At 37.8% G+C, this 24,748-nt stretch overlaps 1 protein-coding gene across 1 annotated transcript in view; it reads left to right on the top strand.

Moving 5' to 3' along the window:
- Positions 1–22,383, top strand: part of Pkhd1 (PKHD1 ciliary IPT domain containing fibrocystin/polyductin) — a 480,627-nt gene extending 458,244 nt beyond the window's left edge. Inside the window, exons 64-67 of the mRNA XM_031366970.1 lie at positions 4,219–4,326; positions 8,870–9,028; positions 11,832–11,951; positions 21,971–22,383. Coding sequence (XP_031222830.1) covers positions 4,219–4,326; positions 8,870–9,028; positions 11,832–11,951; positions 21,971–22,383 — 800 coding nt within the window. The remainder of the gene's footprint in view (positions 1–4,218; positions 4,327–8,869; positions 9,029–11,831; positions 11,952–21,970) is intronic.
- The last annotated feature ends 2,365 nt before the right edge of the window (positions 22,384–24,748 follow it).

Here is a 24,748-nt window from a genome sequence, read left to right as displayed (position 1 = left end):
GACTGTTGTGTCAATGTTTTCTAAGGTGTCTTCTGCCCCTGAGATTCTCTCTTCTATCTTTTGCATTCCGTTGGTGATGCTTGCTTCTATGGCTCCTGATTTCTTCCTTAGGTTTTGTATCTCCAGGGTTGTCTCTCTTTCTGATTTCTTTATTGTGTCTATTTCCATTTTGAGATTCTGGATGGCTTTGCTCATTTCCTTCACCTATTTGTGTTTTCCTGTAGTTCTTTAAGGGATTTTTGTGTTTCATCTTTAAGAGATTCTAGCTCTTTACCTGTGTTCTCCTGTATTTCTTTGAGGGTGCTATTTATATTTTTCTTAAGGTCCTGTATCATCATCATGATAAGTGATTTTATATCTGAATCTTGCATTTCCGGTGTGATGGTGTGTCCAGGACTTGCTATGGTGGGAGAATTGGGTTCTGATGATGGCAAGTAACCTTGGTTTGTGTTGTTTATTTTCTTATGCTTGCTCCCCACCATCTGGTTAACTCTAGTGCTACCTGCCTTTGCTAAATTGAACTGGAGCCTGTCCTTCCTGTGATCCTGGTTGTGTCAGAACTCCTCAGAGTCAAGCTGTCTCTGTGATCCTGTGGTTCTGGGATCCTGGGATCCTGGGCTTGTTAGATCACCTGGGAGTATGGCTTTCTCTGTGTGTTGTGGGGCTGGCTGCAGAGGTTGTGCCTAAGGTCTGCTAAGAACACTAACCCAGACAGACAGGAAGGAACCCAAGTCACTGGGCCGGCAGAGTTCCTGTGTGCCTAGTCCGGCTGGTCCCAGTTACTCCCAGTGTTGGGACAGATGTTGGTTCCTGCTCACCTCCAATCCTGTGTGTGTCAGAGTACCTGGGAGTGGGTACTTACTCTGGGTGTTGTGGGACTGGTTGTGGAGCTTGCGCCCAAGGTCTGCTCTGGACCCCAGCCCAGACAGACTGGAAGGAACCCAAGTCACTGGGTTGACAGAGTTCCTGTGTGCCTGGTCCCGCTGGTCCCAGTTACTCCCAGTGTTCAGACAGATGTTGGTTCCTGCTCACCTCTGATCCTGGGTGTGTCAGAGTACCTGGGAGTGGAGCTTCCTCTGGATGTTGTGGGACTGGCTGTGGAGCATGTGCCCAAGGTCTGCTCTGGACCCCATCCCAGACAGACCGGAAGGAACCCAGGTCACTGGGCTGGCAGAGTTCCTGTGTGCCTAGTCCCGCTGGTCCCAGTTACTCCCAGTGTTGGGACAGATGTTGGTTCTTACTCACTTCTGATCCTGGGTGTCTGTTTTTTGTTTTTGTTTGTTTGTTTGTTTGTTTTTTCAAAATGCTTGAAGTCTTTGTATTCCCATCAGCACCTTTACTGTTGTATTTTGATGGGTCTAAGAAACTGCATGCATTTTCTGATAATCTTGTAGAATTCTAATGAGAAATAATGATATCCAGTTTTATTTTTCATGTTCAATGTTATGTACAGAAGATAACTCATAGCACATGACTAGCAGAACTTACCTACCTCTATCTTCTCCAGGACATTCTCATTTCAGGCTTTTCCTATTTTGTGCTATGTTCATTCTTTGGTACCTTATGAATGCTTCATACCTTTCTCATACTGTGCAACTTATCAGCCATATCCCATTCATACTTTCTATCTTGCCTATTCTCAGCACCTGGCTTATACTCAGTGCCTTCTCCAGGATGGCACCCTTTAGACTTCATGCTTCACACACTTTTATAAATTCTTTCAAATCATCCTTCATTTATGTTCCTTCACATATCCTAAGGATGACCCCAGTAACTAGCTTAAAATAATATCATGGTCATAAAATGTGAGTGAAGAAGGGAAGACTCTAATTTGGTCAACTAAGTATTAAGCCATGCCTAATCCAACTGTCCTACTTGGATCGATATTACCACTATTGACAGTTTCAGTAATAGAAAAGTAGATGAAAATACTCACATTTGTGTGCATGTGTGTGTGTGCATGTGTATGTGTGATTAAGTAGGATACAAATCATATATTTTATGTTTTATGATACTTCTCTCTTACACGCATGCACTGACATATAATACAACATACCTTTATTTCATATTATTGAAATATTTCTCTTTAACTTCATAAAGAATGGAAGCTAAACCATTTGGAATGGATTAATTAACTTACTCCAGGTAATTACCAGAGGCGGGGAAAATAGCAACTACAAAAATATTCTCTCTGTATAGTCTAAGCCTTTTATTCTGCATTTAATGGCCTTTGTTTTCTATTCTTAGGCCCTACTCAATGAAAAAGATGTCATCACCACAAAGTGGATTCATAGAAAAAGGAAATGTCAGGGGGTCTCCCTGGATCCCCTGAAACTCAATTATAGGTTATAATTGCAGAAAATATTCTCTATATATTTTAAAAATAATTTTCCAGCATTGTTGATATAGCAGCTTGCTAGCATGTATACCAAGTAGCTAGTTTGTTATTGAAGATGTTTTGGGGTACCAGGGGATTTTAGAGACCATATACTCTGCATACCCAGGTATGATTCCTTGGTGGCTATATAACCCAATTTCAATGCTGGTTTCAGCCTGCCTCCCTACTCCATCCCACATTCTCTCAGCCAGTATCTTGTCTATAGCAGCTTGACTGGGGAGCCTGTCAACCACATTTGTATACTTTATAATAGCCATTCCAGAGATATGATGGACCCTGGAGTAATGTACTGTACTTGGCAGCAAGTGCTTCAGCTTTTGGGCACATATGCTTCAAATCTGAAAATATCATAGATATATATGGGAATCTTTGTGGAGATCTGTAAGGCAAGCTGGTATTTAACGCAAAAACAAACCCATTTGGAGCTAAAGCGCTTTCCATTAGGCAGTTTGGCGGCTGTTCTATGAGGCAAACTCACAGTGCTCGACGGACACATTTCGATTAAATGCTGCTTTGCATTCTTCCAAAGATGGGAACAATAAGGACGTTTGTCAAAGGAAAAACTGCAGCAAACGATTTCATGTTGAACATCTGTACTCTGCAGTTCATTGTTTGCAAGAGTTTATTGACCATAATTTTGATGCATATAGGTTTTAAAGAGTATAAACTACATTTATCTTAGGCGCCTATCATTTACTTGAGTCTTGGCTTATTTATTTTCATTTTTTTTCTGGGCATTTTATTTATTTTGGGACTCCATAGAGATGGAGGAAAATATGGCTTGTGTAAAGAAACTTTTAGTTAGCTCTGCAAAATTGATGGGGAAAGGCATTGTTTTCACAGGAAGGACTGAGCAATTGAATTGAAAAATGGTAACACTAAAAGTCCTAAATCTTTATGATTCTTTTCTGCCTCAAACATCACAAACAAATTAGTAAACTTTAAGATCACTCTTTTAACTCTCTGTCCTCCATGGTGACATACATGCTCAGAGTGAAGTGTAACAGCCGTTAATTCACAAAGTAATTTAAGTGTAGTGGAGTCAAAGGCATTTTATTGATATAGGGATGGGAGCTTGAGTTAAGTTGCCCCTTTAACTTTTATAAATGGGTCATTCATTAGAAAATGTAAGCTTTGTGTCTTTTCTTTTAAATATTTCCTTTTAGTTCAGAGAAACCAAGGCCCAAACACTCCATTTTACTAAAGCCCTGTGCTCTTCCAGTAATGATTTGATGATAGACGGTTGGCATCCCTATGAACTAGCTTAACTGTACTATTACCTTAATACAGCTTCCCTAAATAGAGACCTCTTAGACCAATTACAGGATTTATGTCTTGATATACATTCTTTTGAAGGTCTTACTCTTTGAACCCAGGGTGTTTCACATGCTAAAAGAGCACTCCACTACTAATCTATAAACCCAGCTCCCTCCATAGACAGGTATCAAAACAGTAGCCAAATGCATAGTTGTGGTTAGGAATATAAGCTTATAATAAGGTATATCTGAGGCTGCGATCTTAGCATAAATTTTATAATTTAACTCTAGAATATAACATAGTTTATAGCACTGTTATATAGGTTGAACACAAAGATATCTATCCAGAACAAAGTTTAGCTTATTATGCTTTCAATAAATGCTATTTTATATTTTGTTTTGAGTTATTTGGTTCCAGTGTTTGTTTATGTTGAAATGGATAGACTCAATGATCTTTATTAATTCTTTTGAGGTATTTGATTCCTTATCTCTAGAAAAGACTTAAAAGACATTGTTCTAGTTGAGGTAACTAACACCTACCATTGGTTTTCTGTTTGTTTACAGGCTGTACCCAGGTAGAAACACGGGATGGCTATGTAACCTTCTCCAGATTGGCTGTCTTGATCTCTGGGTCAAACTGGCACTTGGTTTTTACTGTTACGTCCCCTCCAGGTAATTTCAGCATATACAGAATATATTCTTTTATATCTGTATTTTCTCAAAAAGTAACCCTTTTTCTTTGTGACTCAATAACTCTTTTCATGAATGAGAAGCCATGATAGTTAATAGAAGTTGACTTGGCTGTACTATAGAGTATAAAATTAAAGCGCTCCTGTGGGAATTTAGGTCCAGAATCTATTTAATGAACAAGACTCTAAATACACATTTTCCTGTAGTTGTTACCATTTCTTTTATTACCCCTCCTCTTCTTTCTCTTGTTCCTTCCCTTCCTTTCTCTCTTTCTTTTACATATGTGACTTACACTTATTAAAACTCCATGAGACAATTGAGTTGTTAAAAAATTTGAACACAAATCTTTGCATCCCATTTCCCTCATGCTTTTTACATGGAAAAATTGAAACAAGACCTGTTAGCATTCCGGTACCTGAAAGCATTGGTAAGAGGCATGGGTAAACTGTGAAACAATTCAGTTTTCCTTCATAAGCCATTTGAAGATGTCTGTTTTCTGATCCATCTAATGTGTCTCAGATAAAAATATATAATAAATACTCATCTAAAAGTAGTTTAAATTGTTTCTGAGGGAGTCAGGACAACAGCAATGGTATTCTAGAAAATCTTTAAGCTAAAGTGTCACATAGAGGTATTCTGAAAATCACTTGTCAAGGAATATAGTAAAAGAAAGCCACGGTATTTGAGTCACATGTCCACAGATTATCACTTATATCACTTCTTGACAAAAATAATTTGTAAATTGTTAGTCTCCAAATTAACAAATCAGGATGCTAAAATTGTAAATATTAGTCTGTCTTTGGTAGACACAAAAACTGCGGAGACTGATACAGGAAGATTGCTGAAGTCCAGGAGCTTGAGAGACAAACTTTGTATGGTATAGTAACATCTCGATTTCTTAGATGAAATCTACTGTAGAGAATTTGATAAATCTTGCTTGAAAATCCTTCAGCATAGTGTGAGGAAGAACGTCAATGAGTATGCCTTAAGTCCAAGTTTTAAAACATTTTTCTTAACAAAAGATCTGTCTTCTGAAATATAAAATTGTTGTCAAGTAGTTTGTGAGTCAGATATTCTTTTCATACCTATGAATCTGTCTAAAGATGGACTGGACACCAATTCATGGAGAGACATGTTCATTCCCCAGCTGCAGTTTTTGCCTTAAGCTCAACTTTTTGAATGTATGTTTTAAAAGGGTCAGACTTGCGGCTTGCGCCCCTGACCAAGACCCTTGGAAGGTGGGGTAAGAAGGGGCGGAATCAATGGCATAGATTCTAGGAGTTAGGCAACTGGCAAAAGCAGGCTTGTTTATTAAGGAGCTGGGCAAACTTTTACACATCCCTCCCAGTATCTCACTGTCTCTCAAGTAGCCAGATGTGGCCCTGTCTTTTTCTCATTGGCTTGTTTCATCATCTGATCCAGTGTCAGCAGTCTCTAGCCAAGGCCTGGCAGATTCTAGGTTGGCTTGGGGAGAAAATATCAGAAGCACATGTAACAACTTTGTGGTTGGATCTGCTTGGCTAAATTCCTCCTACACAGACTCACGGGGTCCTGAGTAGTTTGGCCCAGATTGCCTGACATTTTCAATACTTTTGGCCTTTAGTTTTTAGTTTTCTCAGTGGTTAACTAATACTCTCATCAATGGTATCCTAAGGAATAGACTATAAAAACAAATGTAAGAAAAATTGCTGACAAAAAGCTTCCGGAACCACATACGGTCTTGGCATTTCATTGGTAGATTGCTGTTTGGTTTTCTTCCTTCTGAAAACTTGCAGATTTGAAATGTCCTGGAATGTTTTCCCTAAACTATTTTTTTTTGTTTGTTTTTTTGTTTTTTTGAGACAGGGTTTCGCTGTGTAGCCCTGGGTGTCCTGGAACTCACTCTGTAGACCAGGCTTGCCATGAACTCACTTAAATACTCTTACTAAATAGCTGTCAGAACTAGGTCTATGAGGCAAGGGTCTTTATTACAATCCACTAGAGTCAGATCTAGAATGTTTTCCCTAACATTTAATGCCTATCAAAAGTTCCCTGTTTTCTAATAGTTCACACCAAACATTGCCTTCTACTGTCCTTGTTTATGACTGCGCTGGGCTTTGAACTCTCCCCCAGACCATTTCTTCTTCAGAGTACTTTCCCTGGTCATTTTTTATTTGTGTTATTTTTTTCTAGAATGTATTGAATTTTGATTTTTATAAATATTTGTAATATGTATGTATTGATTCATTTACTAGCTCCTAATATCTTAAATAAGAATGGGAGTATTAACATCATTGTTATTAATAAAAATGGGGGCAATGTCAGTGTAGGGGAATGCCAGGGCCAATTAGTGGGAGAGGGTGGATTGGCAAGCAGGGGGAGGGAGAGGGAACAGGAGTTTGTTCTTGTTGTTTTTTGTTTTTGAGGTTTTTTTTATTTTGTTTTGTTTTGTTTTTTAGAGGGGAAACTGGGAAAGGAGAAATCATATGATATGTACATAAAGAAAATATCTAGTTTTTATGTCAAAAAAATGGGGGCAATGGATTAAAAAAATGAAGAATTTTGTATGACTCTTTGAGTACCTGGTAAAATCCATTCCTCTCTCTCTGGAATAATTGATCTTATGCAGATGCTCATGTAACAAGCAGGTATTTGATGATAATCTAGCTGAACTCAGCTCAGACCTAACCTACATGCCTGTAAATTAGAGCCATAGTATCAGATGCTATTTAGAGCAGCTCTGGGAGACCTGAGGTGAGTTCTGCAGAGTCAAGAAGATATCTAATTGTGGCTTCCAAACAAACAGTCAGGTTTATCCAAGGAAACTATAGCATGACAATACATGATGTGTCTTTGAGTAGAGAAAAAATATAAACCAACTCTGCTTCTTATGAGAGATTTGTTTTGAATTAGCTACTTGAAAAAAAGGCCATCTATGAGTCATGATCACAAACAAATAGTCATTCTGATTTTTATTTTTAATATTTAAAGTAATTGAATATGGTGAAGTATAAATATAAGGTATATCAAATGATAAATACTGATAGATATCCTCTTAATAACTGTCTCCATAATTAACATATTCTTCAGAGACTATGGTCACTTTTTTTATACATTATTTTTCAAATTTTCTTGTAGCTACATAGGCCATTTCTGGGTTTTGTAATTTAAAAAAAAACATGTATAGATTCTTGTAAGCATAAATCAATCAAATGCAGATAATTATCATTACTCCAGAAAGTTCCATTCTACTAGTGCAAAAATCTCGTCCTCTTACCGACTGGCAAACACAAATGTGTTTTCTATCTCCATTGTTTGGTCCTTTCTATAATGTCCTATAAGTGAAATCTACAGTCTACCCTGTGGTCATCAGCTTCTCTTAGCACCTTGGATTTGATTTTAATTTTAGTTATTAGAGGTTACTGACCACCCTTCCCTTACCCACCTTTTCATGATTTTTTTCTTTGTGCTTGAGTAGGCAGGCTGTTGATTCTCTAGATCAACTATTTTATTTACTTATTCTTCTTTTGAAGGATATTTGGTTGTTGTATTCTGAGTTTGGATTGTTAGGAATAGAACTACCATAAACGCTTGTATCTAGTTCAACTTTTTTGAAGCAAATTCTTTTGCTCCTTTTTTCATACACAATAATGAGAGAAGAAGCAAATTTTTAATTCACCAAAAAAAATGTGGTTTCAGATGATTCTCATAGATACTCTATCTCAGTAAGAAGTTCTCATCTTGCCCAAACCCCAGTCCTCCCCCACCACCCCGAGCCCAAGCAGCAGTGTCTGCAGCTACTCCACAGTTTTCTTGATAGCAGTTCACTTAACATTGGGAAATCTGTTAGCACCATATTGGCAGACCATGTGACCCTGGTGTGATGAACACTGTAAGTATGTCCAACAAACCTCGATGTTTTAAATATTTTCATTTGTTTGGTTATATATAGATCTATCCTATTCAGGGTGGATAGATGGCTCAGCCCTTAAGACTACTTGCTGTTCGTTTAGTTGTGTTCCCAGGATGGGTGTCTGGCAACTCACAGTAATTCCTGGAACAGGGGATCTGGTGCCCTGTTCTTGGCTTCTGCTAACACCCCCACATAAGTGCTCATACACACATGTACACATACATGTGCACACAACATACATGTACACACACACACATACTAAATCTTTTAAAGTACTATCTATACTCTGTGAGCTTTGGAGTAGAAGTTATTATCTAATAACTATGCCTCTGGGTGAGTAGTTCCACACATTGAGACAATGAGAGAAAATGAAGTTATAATTTTGCAGTGATGGGGAAAGTTAGTCTAAGCAACAAATGAAGGATTTAGAAGGATTTCTCATGATGGACAAAGCTAAAACAAAAAGTTTTAACTTCTTATTGTTATCCTACACTTCTTCCAGAACATGACAATTGAATTTATTGGTGATTTGTTTGCTTAGTAACTTCAAAGAAATACATTTCCCATGCCTGCTCTAGCCTAGATATTGATATCTCAATATATTATTGGAACTTGGATTTCCCTCCCAAACAGGTACTAATTTTACAGCTCGATCCAAGACCTTTGCTGTCTTCCCTGTGGCCAGCAAGGAGAGATCAACTATCATCCTGGCCTTGTCCCTGTGCTCCGTAGCATCCTGGGTATCTCTGAGCTGTCTTGTTTGCTGCTGGTTTAAGAAAAGCAAAACGAGAAGTAGGTGGCTTGGGGAAGTATGTTGATGAATATGTCTGAAGTAGCTCTTACTCCTCCTTTTCCACCTTGCCTCTTACCTCCTTGCTCCCCCTCTCCCCCCATTCCCTTCCCCCCTCTTTCTGTGTGGTCATGGCCAGCCTCTACTTCTCTACTTTCTCCTTCTGTCTGCCTTTCTCTGCCTCTGCTACCCTCTTAACTCCCCTCCCCATGCCCTAAATAAACTATTCTATACTTAAAAAAAGAAAAGAAAATGTCTGAAGTAATGATGTATATAATATATATTCATGATTTTCATGTCTTCAAAGAGAAATATTATGGCTGTTTGCAATTTATACGACTCCATGGAACCCACCATTTCAATAAATACAATAAAGGCAGGAATTACCTAATCTTTAATATTAACAAAAATAATAAATTATCACATTGATTGCATACTCAGTATTGATAGGATTCTAAGTGCATTAGATAAATAAATTTATTAATTCTTTAAACAACTTAATGATGGAGATGTATGATAATTATTCTACAGTGTGAGTATTGTATGTTGAGGTACAATAAGGGTAAGTAACTTGAGTACTGTCACCCACTGTTGGAAATTCATGCAGTGTGTCTCCACAGCCCACTCTTTGATATGGTGGGTCCCATCTATAATCCTATTCTCACACACCTGAGGTGGAAAAAGGGTGATCGGATGTTCAAGATTATACTTGGTAATATCCTTGAGAATGTATTTTGGGTATTTAATCATGAGACACAGCAAGCGAGGGTAGTTTTCCTTATCAGTGAAAAATCTCAAATGATCATGAACCTCCTTGATACTGTCCCCAGAGGCAAAATGTCATGTCTTTAGGCAGTATCATGCACCCTGAAGGGGAGTCTCTAGTGGGACTTCATATCCTTCTCCTTTGGTTTTGGAAATGAAATGAGAAAAAAACTGCAGATATGTCATTTAAAAAATCTTCTTATACTCAGACTTCACACCATGGACTTTAAGTGTACTAAAGAACTACTGGCGATAAGAGGAGCCGGCATGAAACTACAGCCTTAAGCAATAACTACCTAAAAGTGCCACAATGAGTGAATGAATAAGATTCAAATACAGGAACTACATACAACGGAAGGAGCCTTGCCTAAGCACTAGGATGGTCTCTGTGTTTGGACTCTCAAGGGCTATTTGAGAAAAAGACAGCCCTAACTGATGAACATTGCATCTGAACAGCTTTCAGCCTGGAGATCTTGTCTTTCTCCCTATCATGGTGACCAGGACTGAATAAGCTACTAGTAAAACATTTATCTTTTTCTTTTTTTAAAAAAAATAACAAGTATATAGTTCTTGAATGGATTCTGAACTGTATTCTCTATAATGTGTTGAACTTCAGTTTCTATATTGTTTACATGTTTAAATATGAAGTTCTGGCTATATTCTATTTATATGTATTTACAGTCTCTGTGTACACATGTATATGTGAGTATGTTTGTATATACATGAGTGTATAAGGTTTTATGTATGTATGTGGGTCGGTTTGCACCTCTATTTTTGTGATGTATGTGTGTGTTTGTGTGTGTGTATGTATGTTTGAATATGCATATGTCTTCTTTTATGTGTTTATATATGTAAGTGTGTCTATATATATATGTCTGTGTTTGTATTGTGTGTATATATTTGTGGATGGTATTTTCTGGCTCCCAAGTAGATTATCAAAATTTTATTTCATATGATCATCTGGATTAAGTTATATACGTCTTACTCTTAATTTAATATCCAATCCCACTAGCAATTGACAGGCTACACACTAAATCTTGTAAATCTCAGCTCTTTTAGATGTGATTTCAGTTCAGAAATAGATGCTTCTTACCATTATCAGTATGCAAGTTGTCCATCTTGGTCCCTTTCTGTTCTTTCAAGTTGTCAATATCTGTAGATTCATTTCTTTGATTTTTCAATGATATATCAGAATTTTCACCCATTGTTTATTTGTTTGGACATTGGTTAGGACACTCCTTAGAGGCCCATGATTGAAGTGCTGCTGCACAAGATTACACTGTTAGAGAGGCTAGATCCTTACAGTTTACCCAACTCTATGATAGTAAAAGACAACATTGACATTTGCAATGTTCAGTTTGAGGGTCATAAAATCTATTCTTTTATAACAAAAAAGTTAGCTCATAATGTCTTAAGTGGATATATGACTTTGTGTTGGGTTGTGTCCATAACTGTCCTTAGCTGTATGTGATGATATTCTCATGCTCCTTACAAATTTCTTGGAAGTTTTCTTTGAATTTTTATTGTTTACTTCAAATTAAAAGCTTTAATAGCTTTTGTTGTACTAATAGGTCTTGTCCAATTGAAATATAACATAAGCAATACTATAAAACAATAAGTGTAATGATTTTCTAATTGGTCTCTGTCCTAAATATCCAACATATTATTTTGTTGTGTAGTGAATATAAAATAAGTGGATATCTTGCTTTTCCACAAATCTGGTGTGTATTTTCTATTTACCATACATTTCAACTAAAACTAGGTATATCTCAAGCATTCCAAATCAACATGTGGCTGCTAATATATCAGACAATACAAATTTATATTAAGAAGTTAGTGATTGGTGTGTGAGTATTTTTTATACCATTTCTTAATCTCTAGACATACTATACACATTCTGTTAACTATCATAATTATGATTGAAGGAGATATGAATGACAGAAATGTCTTCACATTTAGGTCTTCCTTGTCATTAAAAAAAATGTCTTTTAATCTGACAAAACAAGAGGATAAAAGGTATTTGTTTTTTCATGAATACAGAAATAAAACCAGAAGACATATCTGAATCCCAGGCTAAGGAACATAAGAACACCCATATCTCCTCCAAACCCAGAAGACTACAAGTAAAGACGGCAAAAGAAGACACTTTGATGGGAGAAGGTAAGGCTTAAGCAGAGAAGACCTTTGTGGGTGGCTCCCTTTCCCCTGATGTCAGGTTAAATAGTAATTTAGTTCCAGCCCCTTCTTTGTTTTTGTTTGTTTGTTTGTCGTTTTCTTTTTCATTATTTTTTCTAAATTAAATAAAAGCCCTGAGCAGGAAGATACAAAACTATCTGATTCACCCAGCTAGTAGCCAGTTATTTGAACTGACATTTATATATCTTTTCTTTAAAACAGATTATTGGTTTCACATTTGAGTTTGTTTAACAGAGGCAAGGGGAAAAGCCAGAGGATAGAGGATAGGCATATAATCTTTCCCTTAGCTGTTGCGAAGCTGCCAATTTGGCAACATTATTGAGTTTGGAAAAGCAGAGGGTGCAGTTGCCAAATGCCCGCTGTGCAAATTAGATTTTAGTGTAGAACCCTCAAGATCTGAGTCAGTATTGCTCAACCCTGCCTTGTTGTTTCCTGGGACTGTTAGCAGCATGTATCATTTGCTGTGCTGTGGTATGTGCTCATGCTTCATTCTCAGTTACATTACCATTAGAATTGATGCAAAGCAAGAAAGCTAAGACTCTGCCTCAAAGGAGTGTCTGGCTTTTCGCCTACTTAAGGGTACACAATAGGAATGCAGTGACCAGAGCACATAGGCTTGCCAAGCATGGATATATGTTCTAAATAGAATAACAATTCTAGTCAAGTAGCATATTTTCTAGTAGAAAAGGAGTAATGGTTTTAGTTATTCTGAGTTCAGGTTTAACTGAAATCAGGCAGTCGGAAATTATAGCTGAATGAGCCTTTCCGTTGTGTGCATGCAAGTGAGTGCATTTGTGTGTGTGAGACCATGTGTGTGCTTACTTGTTTGACTATGCCATTTCCCATAGAAGAAATACAATTTTTATTTTTTTCAACATTACCTGACCATATAGCACAGTCCCTCAATCTATACTAAATAATAATGAAAATGAGGATGATGATAATAGTAATGAGGATAATAATAATTATAGGGGTAGGAGTGAAGTGGAGATATACTAATATAAAAAAATGAAGTGAGAAAAGGGCCCCAAGAATTCTTTGGAGATTCCACATCAAGCCATTTGAATCTTGGGCACTTTTCCACCTCTTAAAGAGGAAAGCTTCTTGTCCTCTATTGCTTGCAGATTCAGGGTGTATTTGATATTGCCTTCTGACCCCAGCAGCTCATCTTCAGCTACATTCTTCAGCCACTGGTTGGAGGGAGTCAGGCTTGATCCTAACCTAATATGGTTATCTACATGGCTCACAGTCTCCTTGCTTAAATTAATGTTATTAAATGTTCTACAATGACTAGGTTTTATGGGGTAGTTTATTAATAAATTATCAGGAATGAGACAAGAAATAGGGCTTCTGGGGACCAGTTTAGACTGGAGAGATGGGAACATCAAAGAGGCCATTTTATTAGGATATCCATGTTAAAAATAGATGTGCTACCCGAGCCCTCCCAGAGGATCATGCTAGATTGGTTTCCTTATCTTCCAAGCTTTGTCTGGATCTTAAAAACATCATTTCCAAAAGTGCCTAGTGATTAAAATGCTTTAAATAAGTTTGGTTTTGTTCCACTATTTACATGACATTTTAGTTTTCCGTTTCTGTCTGTGTTTTCAAATTGTTGGCATCTCCTACTAACAGAGTTGGCTCTCCGGCTTTCCAGTGTCTTCCTTCCCTATGGACTCCCTCAGAGACGGAGATGATTTAGAAAGATGGTCTGAGTCTTACTCCTAAATTTAGATACTAAACTCATTATGTCATGTATGCAAGAGAGTAAGAAAGGAGGCAAGTGTAGAGAAAGGCCCCTTAGAGCGCATCACTGCCAAGGATTTCGACACACTGACGCCATCTTTCCAGTTCCTATATAATGCTTCTCTTCTATGCCTCAGATTTAACAAATCCTCCTTGTCAGATTGGGGAGCAGGAGGATGTGACAATCAAGGCCATGGAACCACAGAGTCAGACAGACTGGGTTTACTTCTGAATGCCTCCTTTGACAGAGTTTCTATCCTCCAGCTTCACAACTAACTTCCCTATGCCTCTATCAGTTTCCAAATTGGTAAAACTGACATAATAATACTGCTCACAGTTAGGGTTGTTGTACAAATTGTGTATCAATTAAGAAAATTAGTATCAGCAAAGGTCACGGGGCAGATCATAGCATAGAATGAATTAACCATATGCTAGGTATTGTTGGATTTTCTTATGACTGTGTGACATTCACTCAATTTGGGATAGACTAACTCCTCATTAGTTTGCTAGCATACTGTTTCAATTGAGGCACTAGATACTAAGCATTTATTTTTCATACAGCTTTCCCTAGTCTTTCTGTAAGGAGTTGCCCTCCTCCCCATTCCATACAAGACACACCCAGACACCAAATTCCCAGCACAAAGACAGATTTATTACCTTGGTGGGGAAAACAGAAGCAAGGGGATGGGGTAGGGTGGAGCAACGGTGGGCTACCTCTGAATTAAGCAAAGGCATACAGGCAGCAGTAGCTTTTTCTGTGTGTGTGTGTTTGTTTGTTTTTTGTTTGCTTGTTTGTTTTTGCAGATGTGGGTTTTTAAGGACAAAAGGGGAAGTCTGAGTTGGTAAGCCCTGATTGGACAGGTTAGCCAATGTAGTCAAATAATGAATTTTGACTACTGGATCTTGGTGGTTTTGTTTCAGGAATGAGCCAGAGGTCAAATAAGGGACTAGAGCATGGGGGCTAGCTTTTTTTTTTTTTCCTGAATGTAGTCTAATAGTTTAGCAAGGGCAAAATAAGAGAAAGGAAAAGGGGCAAGACCTGTTGCGGGCTTAGGCCTGCTAGAGAGCCTTTCACTTCCATATTTAAATAAAAAGGGAATGTTTCTCTTATTGGATTAAGAAACACTGCAAATGTGTTTGCACAGTAGTAGCTATGGTCTTGAGGATTCCTTTTTAACCCTCCATTAATTTGTTTATTCACTTTATAGCCTGATTTCCTTCTTCTCTCCTTCCCCTTCCTTCTCTCCCGACAGTCTCGCCCTTATACCCCGTTCCCTCCACTCCTCCCTCCCATTCTCCTTAGAGAACGGGAGGCCCCTCCTATTGGTACCCACACACTCTGGCACATAACGTCATAGCAGGACTAAGTGCATCCTCTCCCACTGAGGGAAGAGGCAGCCAGACAAGGGAGCCCAGCTATGGAAAAGGGATCCAAAGGTTCACAAAAACAGAGTCAGAGATGGCCCTACTGCAGTTGTGAGGGAACCCACATGAAGACTGGGCTGCATGTCTGCTGTATATATGCAGGAGGCAGGGGTAGGTCTAGCCATCTGTACACTTTAGTTAGTGGTTCAGTCTCTGTGACCTCTGTGACCCCTCTCCCAAGGGCCCAGATTAGCTGACTCTGTAGGCCTTCTCGAACTCTTTGTGCATGTGATAGTTTTTTTCTCAAGGATAGTATCTCTCTGTCACAACAATTCTCTCCCCTCTATATGACAACTTATCTTGCAGAGAAGAATCTCAGTTGTAAAACTAAAAAGCAGAATCACTCGGTCATTCCCCCACTGCCAGAATTCTGGAGACAGTTAGTTACATTTTCTTTGAAGGATATTTGCAGTGCGTGGAGAAAATAGTTTCTGACTAGGACTTGGTAAGGCAGTGTGGAGACCAAGGATACTGGAATATTACCCGATGCCTGGTGTCAAACCCACAACAGAAATTATTTGGTTCCAAACAGCAAGAATATCTAGAATTAGGAAACACCACCTGAAGCTCCTCCCTTCATTGCTACACTTGGGTGAGAACCTAGGAGAATGAATGACTAGTGAAATTTAGTGCTCCTTTCTATATAATATTGAATATTAATTTGCTGTATAATTGTATCCTGTTATGTAATTTCAAGGAGATGTTATCTGCTTACCTGTTTGTAGCATAGTTTTCCCCCAATTAATAGAAATGTTAATACAACAATAAGCCTGTGATTGGACAGGGAAAAGAGAGGCAGAGCTAAGAGTTTTAGAGACAGAGATGAGGGACAGGAGGGGAAGAAGGAAGGAAGATGGAGGAAGTGGGAGGCAATCCAGATTCTGCATGTCACAGGTAGCTATGAATATCATAAAAGGATAGAAAAATTAGGACAACTTATCTAATCTAGATGGGCAGCTTTTATCATTATCACTTGCCTCTGAAATTATTGTGGGATTCGGGACTGTTGACCTCAAGGGATGGATGGTTGAGAAGGTACAGGCATCTGAGGCAGGTGAACCAGAGAAGGGAAGACCACCAACTGGGACTAGCCTAGAGGCTAGAGCCTAGAGACTGTGGGCAGAGAGAAGCTTACAACAAATGATAACATCTGGAAACTAGATTTTAGGGAAAATTAGAGAATGGTGTTGGCCAATGAAGAATAAAGAAACCACAATTGACAAGTATCCGATTAATGACAGTAGATATATAACTGGGTACTAAAAGGGAAAAGAACATTATTTTGAACGACATATCTAGCCCTTCTAGGTCCTTCTGAATCATTTTATACTGTTTCCAATCTCATTTGTTAGGGACTTGGTTGCCCACTTTGCAGAAACTCTGGTTCATAGCAGTGCCAGAGAAGGAATCTTGCATTGCTATCAGAACTCAGAACCATATTGTATTTTCTTTTTCTTTTTTCTTGTTCCCTTAAACTGGTCATAACACCTTCATGCTAGAAACCTCCAAGTTCTGTTTCTTTCCTAGTTCAGTTTTTCTCATACTTCCCTCTTTCTTGTATGTTGAATTTTATAAATTCAGCTTTCCCTTTTTTTTTTTTATTCTTGATGTACTTATCTTTTTGTTTCATTTCACAATATCTTCAGTATGGCCATATTTACTGTCCGAAGGCTCCTTTCTTCCCATCCTCTCTAGTCTCTTGACCCTCGGTGACAGTATTCCCTTGTACAACATAGCATTCCCCCTTCAAATGTTCTCAAATGTGTCCACATATTTAGCTTCTCACATTTCTCAAGATGAACCATTTTTCAGATTCCTTTATCTAAGAGTTTATAATACTCCCCTCTTGTCAACTTAATTCAAGGCTTACTCACGTGTACTTTATCATTTAATATCAATTTATGTCTTCTCTAAGCCTAACCTCTTTTATGATAGTGATTATTATATTAAAAACCACAGGGAAAGATGGGAGAGATGTTTCTCCAAAGTCCTAAGATAGGGCAAGTATATTTGGAAACTACTAGTTAATAGCATCTCTAGATCTCATTAAAAGGGGGGATAAATATTTCCTAATTTAAAACCATGAAAAAAATCTAGCACTTATCTTCTAAAAATAACTTCAAAATAAGCACTGAAAGTTCTGTTGCTACACAGTACTTTATTAACAATAGAATTTTAGATTTCCTACTTAAATATGTACAAAACAAATAATTTAGTCATATCATCTTGCAACACACCTTTGGTACTATGGCAGATATAAATCAAAATTGAAAAGACAACATTGGAAACCATTTGTAGATGATATTGGCATTTAAAGCTGGCCCCTTTCCTTGTAAAGTTATCCTGGCTTAGGAACTTCAGTATAGCAACACAAAGTGAATTAATACATTAAGTGCATAAAATGCAGTTAGGTAGTATCATGAAAGTGGCTTAAATATGTAGTCAGCTTTAAAGAATATTACTGAAAGACATAGTGAACCAATTAAAAACCATATGTTGCCATGCAGTTTAAAGAACCACTGAATATGGTAGGAGATGATCATATGTTTATGATATATATTTCATAATTATAAAGACCTATTAACTTATATTAAATAATTTCAATCACTTTATACATTGCCAAATGATATAAGATGATTCTAAATTTCATCATAAAGTATTAACCAGTGAGATGGAGCCAATCTTCTAAAATAAATTAAGTAAATTAATGCAATGGCTGTGAAAATGTGTGTGTGTGTATATATGTATATATATGTATATATATATATACACATACACATATATAATATATACATATATATTATATATGTGTGTGTATGTATATGATATATATATTATAGCCATATTATATATGGCTATAATAATGAAAATAACTCTATCTATTACATTTTAGGTAATTTAGGTTTAGAAAAATAACCTATGGTAAAAGTAAAACCAAAACAGTAATGTAGAAAATGCTAATGGTAAAGAGGAATAGAAGAAAGAAAAGTGTAGTAACACATGTATGAAAATGACATAGCAATGCATATTACTCTGTATGTTAACATAAAAACATTCATAAGGAAAACAATCTTCATATAGAACTAGTCAATTTGGCTACTTAGAATATTTACTTAGATCTGTATTTAAAAAAAAAAATCAAGAAAGTGAATTTCACAAACATAACTTAGCTGAATAAATTGACCAAACACAACCAGAGATAGAGTATCTCTAAGCCAATGGAGTGCAAGGTACTAGGGGCAGTATACAAGAGAATAAATAAATCTCCTTCTCTGTTTTATTTCTCTAAATTTCTCTGCTTTCTGAAGAACAATGTATTGCTTATTAAGATAAGCAATAACTTCCACAAAAAAGCATAGAGAATCTAATTAGAACACAAGCAACAGTGTTTGCTAACTGTATACATTCTCTAACACATAGGCAGGATTCCTAGTCCTTATGACCAGCAATGGAGTATATTCCATCTCCTAACTGACCTCCACTTCAGAGTTCATGAGTCTCATAGAAAGTAACTGTATTGGGGACTTATGTGGTTCAACACTGAGCACCATACATAGAACCAGGTTAAGAAAAAATGTGAACATTTCAGATGACAGTTGGGAGCCAAAGGACACTCATTAATTCTTGGGTTGTTAAAGAAAGAGAAAGGAAAGAAAGGCAAGGAAAGGAAAGAAAGGAAGGAAGGAAGGAAGGGAGGGAGGGAGGGAGGGAGGGAGGGAGGGAGGAAGGGAGGAAGGAAAAGAAAGGAAGAAAGAAAGGGAAAAAAGGAAAGAAAAAACTAGTGAAAGATACTCAGAGTAAACTGTGTGTGTGTGTGTGTGTGTGTGTGCGTGTGTGCGTGTGCATCTGTGTGTATGTATGTGTGAAATATATATATATATATATATATATATATATATATATATATAGAGAGAGAGAGAGAGAGAGAGAGAGAGAGAGAGATACCATATGCTTGCTGTTTGAGAACATTCTCAAAATCAAAAGAGACTAAGGAACTGGAGAAGTTACAAGTAACTGTGCATAAGTGAGTTCCAGGACAGCCAGGGCAACACAGAGAAACCCTGTCTTGAAAAAGAAAAAGAAAGAAAAACAGAAAAAAGAAAAAACAAAACAAAACTAGTAACTGTGCATGCACTCATAAGGTCATCAACACAGTGAGTTCTTATTTAGGAAGAGCATGGATATGTCTTGCCCATGTTTTATAATGTTCTCCTTGAAGCTTTATCGCACCTGATAACGAATATTAATAAGCATGGTTGGAACATTTGAAGCCATGTCTCCATTTTAGTGGAGACCCATCAACAAGAATGATGCGGGAAGAAGGCATATTAATTCATATGTTTTGATACTCACCATCCTTCCTTCCCTAAAACCCAAATATTCAGCTGAATGCCTTAGGATACATATCTGCTATAAATTCATTTTTTTATCTAATTTGTCTGAGATCTAAGCTTCCTGTGGAGGTCTAAGATCAAAGGAGCTGATTCTTTCTGATGTTGGCAGTGACACATAATGTGTGCTGACTTAGTTCTGTCTATAAGTTCACAGTGGGAGGTGGCCAGCCTCCCTGGGCACCTTTACACTGGGAACTTTCATTTCAGTTGGGATCTCTGTCAGGTGTGTTGCTGATTGGAGCTGCCATGTAAATAATTCATGGGAGATTTTTTTTTTAAAAAAAAATGTTTAGGGGTCTGCAAAAGGAAGCTAGGCTTACATTAGTCTTTTATGAATAGATGCAGACTTGAAAAACAAAAGGACAGAGAGATTACCGAGGAAGGTCTCTGAATACCGGGCTGAGAACATCTTCAATGAGTTCAGAAAAAGCGACTTGTAGTATTTGATTCCTCCAGTCTGTAGTTGTATTGGTTTTGTCTGAGGATTAAAATCTAAAACCCGTTTTTCTTTTAAAGTCTGCTTCTATATGGCCATTTATTATTCTTGTGCCTGGTTATTTGCTGCTGCTGAAAAACCTTCTTTTCCTCCTGGTGAGAACAGTAATTATGGAGGTGATACCAAGTCCAGTACAGGCTACCTGAGGGGGGCATGGTGATTGTGCAAAGCTGACAACAGGAGATTGTTCCTCCCTTGAAGGCATTCAAAACCCTGTGAGGAAGAAAGGGCCATCATACAAGTGAAGGTGACCAATAGACGCAGCTGCACAGGCCAAGGGAGACACCCTAGTCAGTGTGCATTGAGATATAAATCCACCTAAATCCACCCAGCTGAGCTTTCAAGAATAATTTGTGGAAGGAGTGGCAGACCCCATAGGAGAATTAGTATAAGCAGGAGGTTCCTATAGCTCTCAGCAAGATCTTTCCAGTAAGGTGATCAAGGCAGATAAATAGCAGGCAACAAGGGTCTGGAAAGGGATGGTGGAGATATGAAGAACATGTGCTTCTCAGATATTAATCCATGCACTGTGGAAATGATATGAGCAATATGATTTCTTCTCATTCTTCCACCATGAATACAAAATGCCACTCATATACTCATACTTGCAATTGCCTTCATATGTCTTCCCATCCTTTTTCAATCCACTTTTAGAATGAACTGAAGTTGAAACTGGTACTTTGTGCCCTATTCCTTCTGATAAAACAAAGATGTGCTGACTGTCTTACAACACAGTAAAGAAGGTAGCCCTCAGTGAATTGGAACTGTTTAATGTACCAGTTAATAAATCATCATCTTCAATGTGTGCCAAAGAGTAAAGGATTAGAGGGGAAATACAAGATAAATGGGCATGGTAAATGTAGAGGATGGTATTACTGTCTACTTCCCAAGAGTTTGGACAGATCTCTCATTTTTCTAAACAGTAAGGGACAAGAAAGGCATCCTTTCACATGCTTGACATCATCGCATGCACTAGGGAATAGTGTAGAGTGGAGGGATGACTATCATACAGCCAGCTTCTGGAAGAGGATAGTGAGTGCACGCCGTGACTTCTTTCACTATTACACTGGCTTCTTAAGTCTCTGTGCTTGTTCTAATCTTTCCACAGTATTGGTGTGGTCTTGGCTCCACTGACTCTGTAGAGCTAAATACTTGAATTCTTCCAGAAGGTCTGTCCCTGCTTTGTTTGTGGTCTTAGAAAGTTACTTAACTTATGTCTTAACTCCTTTACATCTAAAGCAGTGATAATAACACTCCATACATCAAAAAGTTGTTTTCAGAGTAAAATACATGTGGAACTAGTATGGAACATATGTTGACTTTTGTAATTGCGATGTGTGCTAATTAAGACTCTTAAAGCAAATTTTAGGAAAAATTACTAGTGTTTCTTTTTTTTTTTTAATTCGGCTTTCTGAATAAACACATGATGCTTTGTCTTGGCTGTGATATGGATTTCAAATTTAACCCATATTTACAATTAAAATTATTTGTTAGCCGGGCAGTGGTGGCACACGTGTATAATTCCAGCACTTGGGAGACAGAGGCAGGTGGATTTCTGAGTTCAAGGCCAGCCCGGTCTACAGAGTGAGTTCCAGGATAGCCAGGGCTATAAAAAACAGATTAAAAAATAAATCTTTAAAAAAAATATTTGTTAATAATATCATGTGAGTGTTTTTTCTTCATCTTGGAATGATTTAATCACATTTTCATTACATGGTTAATATTAACTACAAATTGAGAAGAAAAATAGTACTTTATAAGGACAATATTTCTAAATTTATTTGGAAATTTGGTGAATAGATATCATTCAATATTTTATTCTTTGAGTATGCTGTCATGATGGCCAAATATAGAACTCGAATATAGAATATAGTAATCAATTGACTGAAAACAAAGTCTATTCTTCCCTTGTGTTCTTTTTATAGATATGAGAATGAAGGTCATGCAGGGAATGCAGAGCCAATTTCCCCAACCCTCAATGGATGGAGTATCCAAAAGGAAAGTTAGCCGCCGTGCTCTCTCAGAGGAAAGAACAGCTACACCTGCCCCTAAGATTCCCAGAATCACCTGTGTTCCAGGGGCTCTTGCTCAGCAGCTGACCCTGCAGGAGCCTGGGAACTGGCAGGAAGCCCGACAGCAGTTGCTCAGATACCAGCTGGCAGGCCGTGATCAGATGCTCCTGTTATGCCCAGACCTCAGGCATGAGAGGCAGCAAGGTCAGGAGCCTAGACAGCTGAACAAAGGGAGTGGCTGCACGGGGCTGTCTCAAGAGAAGGCCGCTTGCGTTCCCACTGAGACCTTCTGCCTCCACACCACTCCACCAGAAACTATCCAGTAACAGCTGTGGCCGTGGAGCACTGTGGTTCTTTGTATGAAAAGGGGAAAAAATGTTCAAACGTATTCCTACATGGTAAATGAGGGAGGAGAGGTCTGACCTGTTTGGATAACTAAAGGAAAATGTGGACTCTTAAGTCTTTCGACTTTAATATGGAAGACCGTCAGGCAAAAGCTTGTAAGCTGAGATTATGACCAATCATGTCGCTTGTACCTCTCATTGATCCTACCCAATTACAGCAATTAAGAGGCTCTCAAAGATTTGCTGATATTTTCTGGGGTTCAAACTGGTTACGTTGCGGCCAATACCTGTGAGATATATTTATATATATATATATAATTTCACCAGTGGGAACTGCGGCTCAGCTTCTCTTCCTGTCAACACTCAGGATGCTTTAGGCTTGTCTGATGGAAGACCTGTGATTTTAACTAACTGATGTTGTATTTGCAGTGCTTTAGAAATACTCAGGAGATACTTTACACCAAAGCTTACCCTCCAGAGTTAACTTAATAAAAAGTTACTTGTAAATTTTATTTCATAGTTTAAATTCAGTCATTAATGGGAGCTTACTGCATTGCAAACATTATTATTTAAACCTCATGAGTACGATACATGAAAGATGATGGTCACATGGTCTTTGTTAGGATTTCAGTAAGAAAATACTAATTTAGTGTGAAATACTAAATTTAGGCAAAAAAATTTTTATGTACTATAGTTACATTTTACACTATGAGTATTTGTATGAAAAGGGGAAATATTGAAAATTATTTCTACATGGTAAATGTGGGAGGAGAGGTCTGATTTGTTTAGATAATGAAGGGAGAATGTGGTATTTTGGCTTATTAGTTCTAATAATTTCTTTTAGTTTGGTCAAATTTACAATGACAAGGAAACTTTCCTGGAATATTAAACATAACCTAATGGTAAAGTGGATTAATAGCTCACTTGTTTATAATAGAACTGATTTTGGTTTCCAGAAAAAGCCAGTATAAGAACTGCCCAAGAGATTAGAAAAGAAATAATATTAGCTGTAGTCTTCTGAAGCTGTGTTTAGGGAGACGAAGCAAAAGGGGAGCTGGCGCTTTAAGAAAGGAAGTACAGGCCGTTTTAACCCACTCAGATGTTTGTACAGAATTCATCTCTATTCAAATTAAAGAATATTTTAAGTGCACTGACTTATCATACTTGTCTGCTTCCCAGAAAGCCTTACAATACGAGAATATGAAGCAAAGATGTGGGTGACAGTCACGCAGTAAAGAGAATTTCCACATTTCCAGTGGAAATGTCAGATGTTCCCAGAGTAGAAACCAGGAATTTCCAATCTCCTCATGGCTGTGGTTGAGACAAAACACAGGCAAGCAACATTTTTCTATTGCTAACTCTCACATAACTGAAGCTTAGAAATTGAATCTATAGGAAGTTTTGGTATAAAGTAGTCATCAACTGGAAGGCCTATCTCTCCCCACTGTGAGTTGGCCATAGCTATCCCAGGCTCTTTCCTCTTTAAACATTCTTAAAGTATCTCCTAGAGCTCGCAGTTTCTAAGAAGACTTTGTTTGGAGGTGGAGACCCTTCCCTGTGGTTCTGTACTGACTGACTACAGAGGGGAGCAATGGTAGTACTGAGTCCCATGCTCCCTGGGACATGTAAATCCAGTCTATATGCATGCCAAAGTACCATAAGACAATCGAAACTTTAAACATTACCATTAAGGTACAAGCTAGCTTCCTCAAGATAAATCTCTGTAGATGTGTGTTCTTCAGACAACAAAGGTATTTTAGAAATAGCTACCACCACCCAACTATTTCTGCATAACATTGCTCCTCCCATTTAACTAGTCCTGGCAATAATTATTTTATTAAATTTCATTTGGTAACTTTTTGATTGTTAAAACCATTGGCCTTTGCAAACTCGAGTGCTGACTGCATTCTCAAGAACTGTGATCTTCATGGACCAAGCCCTTTCAGAAATAAAGGAGATTGAGGAGTATAGGAGAGTGGCCCTCAACCACTGCACTGCCTGCTGTTTATCTTTGCATTACATCTGCACTCAGGTAACTAACTACCTTCGACACTTCCAGTCTCTGCCCAGACTTTTGCTGAACTCTATTCCGTGTACCTACTGAGAATTTTCAGTAGGTTGTTTCATAGTCATGGTGAAGTCAGTACAAAGCTCAACCCTGTTCCAGCTCTTTATTTCCCCTCCTCAGTCAATGACTGCATCATATCATAACAGAAACCATGACACTTTTATATGTCAGCCTTCTCTTTCAACTCCCAAGATTCATTTATACACATTTCTCCAATCTTAGTCTAATCTCCTCATCCATACCCCCTGCTGCACAGGATAGTCTTTGTGTGACATAAGT

This window comes from Mastomys coucha, unplaced genomic scaffold (assembly GCF_008632895.1).
Source record: "Mastomys coucha isolate ucsf_1 unplaced genomic scaffold, UCSF_Mcou_1 pScaffold14, whole genome shotgun sequence".
NCBI lineage: Eukaryota > Metazoa > Chordata > Mammalia > Rodentia > Muridae > Mastomys > Mastomys coucha.
Note: the sequence above shows the minus strand (reverse complement) of the source record. Positions and strands in the feature narration are given on the sequence as shown.